The sequence below is a fragment of the Amblyomma mixtum genome, chromosome 2 (assembly GCF_055824585.1).
Source record: "Amblyomma mixtum isolate Tamu chromosome 2, ASM5582458v1, whole genome shotgun sequence".
NCBI lineage: Eukaryota > Metazoa > Arthropoda > Arachnida > Ixodida > Ixodidae > Amblyomma > Amblyomma mixtum.
The window spans coordinates 69307277-69313372 of NC_143013.1; the positions used below are offsets into that span (position 1 = coordinate 69307277).

A 6096-nucleotide genomic window follows, 5' to 3' on the forward strand; every position below is an offset into this window, starting at 1 on the left:
TTTGGCAGTTCTCTTTGAATGAAACGCGGTCGATAAAATATCGGTGGAGTCAGTAAGGTCACGGTCATTTAGTAGCGGTGTTGCCCATTCTCCGTTTCCTAAATTCAAATAATCAGATCGCTACCAGGCGAATGAAACGAATATAAAGGTGGAAGTAAGTCATAAAGAAGGCAGCACCAGTGGAGAGGAAAATAAGCAAAACGAGGTTGTTTGCAACGCAGAGAAAAAAGCATTCTTCTTCTGTATAGCGCACGGGTCGCCAAACTGCGGATCTAGACCCGCATCTGGCTCCTATGTAACCCCCTCCCATGTCTGCCTCTAAATACATCCCGAATTCAAAGCGCTTGCTTCACGAATGGCACAGGCAGAGGCAGAGGCACAGTGAACAATCGCTGCACAAGTTGAATTAACTCTTACCGTCCACTTTGTTGCAAGAAATGAACGAAAATTGCTACGCCTCGCCCATTTATATTGCGGCTCTTCACTAAAAAGATTATTTTTTTATATGGCTCTAGGCATATGCATGTCTGGCCGCCCCTGGCATACCGGAAAAATAATTTTTTATCGCACAGCATTAATTCGCCTGTGCGTAAAGCACACAATATTGCTGAAGCATATCTTCTGTTTTTGATATTCTACATAAAGTGCTCCTCTGGTTTTGTACGCGTTCAGGCTGGCAATTTCCCGTGCTGTGAAAAAGGAATGCTCGCAGTAAGCATGCAACGTACCAAGACAAGACCAAGTGCTCCGGAGTACCCGCTCCATTTTTTTAAAAAAAAGAAGTCACTCTGAAAAGTTTCTCAACAAACACAGATATTCTGATCGACTTTCCTTTCAAATCTGCCGAGGTACTAGTCGAGTAAAAAACAAGTGCTGTCAGACATTGTTCTTTGTGCGCTACAGACGCCGAAGATAACATGTGTCAGCGATAAAGAGTAACAGGTGTACGGCGTTAACAAGCCTTGCTGCTGTGGCCGACAGTGTGCTTCTTAGTCCTTTATGAGAAGCATATTAACGTAGGTTTCGGGCCTTCGCGCGACGCCCGGTGGTGGCCACCATTGACCTTCAAGTGACCTTCAAGTAGGTCACGTGACATGACGTCACGTGATGACGTCACACCGGCTGCAGATGGGGCCTCATATTGCGCCGTCGGTCGCGTCCCGGCGGTGGCCACCATTGACCTTGAAGTGAGATCACATGATGTGACGTCACGTGATGACGGAGGCCTCCGCGCTTCGGTTCGCGCCATCGCTGCATCACGTGATATGTGACGTCACGCCAGGGATGAGGCGGCGCGCGCCCGCCGTCGCGTCAGACTGTGTGCCCGCAACCGCGCCAGCGTCTTTGCGCCGGGCGTGTATGCGGTCAAGATGCCTCCAAACACTAAGGGCATGCTTCGCATCCACTGGGCTTAACCTTGATAAGCCTCCAATTTTTTTTCTTTTCACAGCATCAATGTGACGAAACAGAACTTGGACTCATGACGTTGCAGCAGCGACAACCTGCTTAGCTATGCATTACCTTGTGTCTTGGGGGTTCAGCACACCGCTGTTTTCCACTCGAAGACATTTGTTGCAACAGAAAAACTTCAATAAATAGCGCAGATTGCATCTGCTCTCCTGAACTGTCTCCATCCTTTCTTGGTGCATGAGAGCACCGTTGTGAGAAAAGGCAATGCTGCAGGTACGATGGGAACACTGGTCTTGTTTCGAGGGAATCAGGTAGGGAATATTCAGAGTACAATTGCATACAACCATCCTGCCCAAATTTAGACGCACGTGTACTATGGCCTGATTACACTGATTCGTCTTGTCACGATCGAAGCAGCATGCAAGTATTATGAATATCAATCTGTATTCGGCCCACACACTTGGTTGCTCCTTTCTACCTGCGTCTTCTCAGCTAAGCGTTGCCTGTAAGCAAGTCTTGGTTGACCAAAATGTAATCACCTCCTTTCGAGTCTTTCCTTGTAGATCAGTGTCATGGGGGGCTTGGATTCGGACACATTAGCTGATTACAGTGTTTGTCTCATATATATGCAGTTACGTATTTCGGCACTTACAGCATCGGTGAGGTGCGCGCGAGCATCTCGCCTCCTTTCAGGCGTTGTCAATATGTGGATGCTCATAACCTGGTATGGCGCACCTGCGGCGGTGCTTCGCATCGTACTGCGGGTGCTATGTGCACTGAATGTAGCTACGGTGAGTATACATCCCACTGTTGAGACTTTACAGCTGTCATTTAACAGCACAGTACATTATGAGTCAAAACTATATGAGTCAAAAAATGCGGCTATGAATCTGGCTGACCAGAGTGTTGCAGTCCTGCGGAAGTTTCAGACTTCACCACCAGTGAGTGACCGAATTCGCGAAGGTATTCGCAGCCTACGAACATTTCAACATTTCCTGACTTTCAAAACACTGCAGTGTCCACCCACTGAAAGCGTTCGATAAAAGCAGAAAACTTCCAGGACCTAATCAATAATGAATTGCCATGAGGAATAATTTATAGCTAGGAGTCATTTTAAGAAAAAAATAATTACACCATCAATAAATTGAATGAATCTGGCGATTTCTACATTTTCTGATGACGAGAAAACTGGAAGCAAATGTCATATGCACTAAATCAGCAGAAAAATTCAAAGCTTCGCCATCTGCCAATTAAGGATTGCGACCATTCAAATTTTACGCAGTTCTGCCGTTCACCCTATTTTCAGCCTCTATCAATCGGTCATCGGCCTTCCAGCTGCTCCTGAGGAGAGAACGCGTTGACATTGCTTTGATAAAGATACAGCAAAAGGCCCTTTCTGTAACATGATAGTTCCGCGAGTAGAAATAAAAATTACTGACATTTTTTCACTCTCTATATTAAGTGATAGGTAATGAATTCCCTCAGTTAAAGCAGCTGCACGGCAGTCAGGACCCCAAGGCATTATTACACTGTTTTTGGGAAAACTGCAGCTAACCTACTCCGATTTTTTTCCAAGGTCGAGGCATCAGATACAAAAATAATGTTCTCTTAAATATGTAGTAATGATCGCTTTCGCCTCTTAAATATCTACTGTTTTATATTGTTCCTAGTTTGTACAGAAAACGCTTTCGATGTTTATCCTCGTCATAAAAAGCTTTTTACATGGTCGAAGCCTTATCATGGTTAAAGAGCTCGTGTTTTCTGATATCATTGGAAGGACTGAAGAAACAGTGCTCCAAGAGAGAAACCACCAACCATATTACATCTGTTGTGTTGATAAGGACTATGACGTCATTCGTCTTTTTTTCTTTATCGGAGCTTCGTGGAAGGCTTCTCAAGTTCCAACACCGAGATGCGTCACCTTGTGCTGTGCTCATATCGGCTGGAACGTGTGCAGGTACCGATGTAAAGCGCACAATGAGCGCATTCAATGTTCTGGCAGGTCAAGCGCCGAAACCTTGAAGTCTCTTACCGCAAACTGCTGAAAGACTTCCTGCCACAACTATACATGGCTCTGGCCTTGGTAGGAATCAGTTTTCCGCGCGTCTACGCATCCACGCTGACCAATTGCGTAGTAAAATGGCGCACTGAAAGGCACTTTGCCGCATTTTTCATGCATTTCTGCGCGTTTCCTGGCACACCAGAAAACGCTGCTGATGCGTAAAAGTGGGCTAGAGTCTTCAGGAATGCACTAACCACCGGAAAAGCAACAAGACAGGATGGATGTATTAGTATTAGTATTTGTTGGCTGCGTCGTAATATGGAGCAAATGTCGACGCAATTTGCTCCAGAGAAAGGCCTGTCTGCAACTGTTATTGTCAAAGAAATAATACTCGTTGGCAAGAGGGTGTCTGGGAATGTAATGAATTTCAAGAAAGGCGTAGTATATTCTACACAAGGGTTGGGAGGCACACAGGTACTGGCGAAGGCCCTTGGCTGTTTACGAGCCCCAGTCTCTGCTCGCTGATGTCCTTCGAACCTGGAGTGTGGTTGGTACCTATGGCTGCGTTCGCGGTTTCAGGAGCCGCCGCACCCAGCTGCTTTCATTAGCTGTGCAGTGCGTTTGGCTTCCATTGCCGTTTTGTAGCGAGAGCTACACTACGCCAGCCGCTTCGTGATGTCAGCGAGGCTGCGCGCTGAGCCGTGGCACCACGCTCCGTCAGCTGTGCCCATGCGCGGAGTGACGTCAGAGCACGCAGCTGGTGTGCGCGCCGCGTGCCTCGCCGCTGCGCCGACGGCGGAGCACACGCCGCCCGCCTCGTCAGTTGTGCGCAAGTCTCACTACTTTACTGATCACCGGAGCGTCTTCATTGGTGTAGACAATACAGTTCAAGGCGTTACGTAAACCGTGTCTTACTTTCAAGCGAAACCTAAACGTAGCCAGGAGTATGTACCTCTCGTTGCTCTACCAGGTTTAACCAGAGCGAAACCGCAGCCATTTTTTTTTGGCCCGTTACATACCTCTGCGTTCAGCCGCTTCTCCTTTTCATGCCGGGCAGTTCGCTCTGCGTCCTTCTCTGTTTTCTCTCTATGACGCTCTATAGTACTCACCTGCTTATCGCTGTATTTTGAAATATGTGCTACGCAGAACGAAAGGACGAAGGCTAACGGAGACGAGTTTTCCCGAACACGTTGCATGAGAGTTATCAGTTAAAACACGTAGCGAGAAATGCCAGGGCAATGACAGTGTTCAAACGGTTCGGGTAACACAGCTGTTCTGTTTCCGCTGGCGCTTCTCTGAATTCCGCTCGGGTCTATAGTGTGGCAAACGTTTTTTGTTTTTTGATGAACACCGCTCTGATGTAAATTCTCCTAACGTTTCTGATAAGCTCTGGCTCATCGTCGTCCTCCTGCTCGGTTTGCGACTGCTGTAGCTTTGCGGACGATGTTCGCCGTGCTTTAGAGAGATTCCGAGCTAAAATGGAAAGGTGCAAGTCCCAGCTGTGCCAGGATCTGAGGAAGAGAATAGCCCGAGTGCGTTATGAATTGTGGTAATCCCTGCAGCAACGCCTCCCACAAAGAAATCCACCAACCCTCTGTCGGTACACTGTTACACTACCGTGCAGGGGAACAATATAAAAAGTTTATAAAATAAACTTGCAACGCAGCCTGCGCTTTTCATCTTTGATAGCATTCATCCTATGGTAATAGTACCGACGGCCTTATTCTTCTTATTTAACCTTGCAAGCCCAAAGGGTTGTAATGTTAGTGATGCCACTGAGGTCCTTATTCTTCTTTAGTAAAAGCCAGCCCTTACTGACGGTACTGAAGCCCTTATTCTTGAGAATGTGCGCCAGTGCACAGAAGAGCAGTGCATGCACCTCATCTTGGGAGGTGGGCTTCCGGATGAATATCATAAGCAGGGGATTGAATGAAAAGGTCATGTCACGTTCTTATAACATAAAAAAGGAGCATAGCCATATAGGGACACATCGCAGCTCGGGCGGTACTGTGCATTTGTTTTTTCATGAAATTAATGGCGAAAGCTTTACTGACCATGCCGGCTTCTTACTGGGATTATCAACATCAGTGAAATAAGGCGTAATGCTTGGATCACAGCGACGACTGCCTGGTTTCGAAAGGCCAGACTGCTGAAGAAACGCCTCACCTTGCTTGCTTCCGTTAGAGATGGAAACTAAGATTCGCGTACACAAAAAGATTTTGTTTTAGGCATGGCCAGCCACGCCCTTGCTTTAAAATATTTGACTCTTTGTCATGTTTCTTCTAGGCCAATTTGCGTACTGTTCAAGAGAAATCGATATACTATATTTTGCTGATATGCGCCAGCATAAATAGGCGCATCGCTATGATTTGGATTAAAACCGTCGTCAGGCAATTGTGAACGGGCCCATGCAAATGAGTAGAAGTGGTACGACTGCTCCTTTTGTAAAAGGCTTCAGGACAGGCATGGCCTGTCTCAAACTGTAATAATGAAGCTAGTAAGGAGAAGAAAACTGACTTGTGCATCGTATACAGAGAGATATTCACAGTACTTCCATTCCCTCTGACATAGATAATCCCTTAATGAGGCCGCAGTGCACATGTGTTCAAACTGTGGCAGAGGGTTCGAACACACGCGTGGTGTAAAGATGCACAAACTGACAGCGACGCAGCGAAATCTGCTTT

General features: G+C 46.8%; 1 protein-coding gene across 1 annotated transcript in view; it reads left to right on the top strand.

Annotated features, from left to right (window-relative positions):
- LOC149359664 (sodium-coupled monocarboxylate transporter 1-like) overlaps positions 1 to 1581 on the top strand; it is a 44297-nt gene extending 42716 nt beyond the window's left edge. The window contains exon 13 of the mRNA XM_089567724.1: positions 1451 to 1581. Within this exon, the coding sequence (XP_089423850.1) occupies positions 1451 to 1510 (60 nt within the window). The 3' untranslated portion in view covers positions 1511 to 1581. The remainder of the gene's footprint in view (positions 1 to 1450) is intronic.
- The last annotated feature ends 4515 nt before the right edge of the window (positions 1582 to 6096 follow it).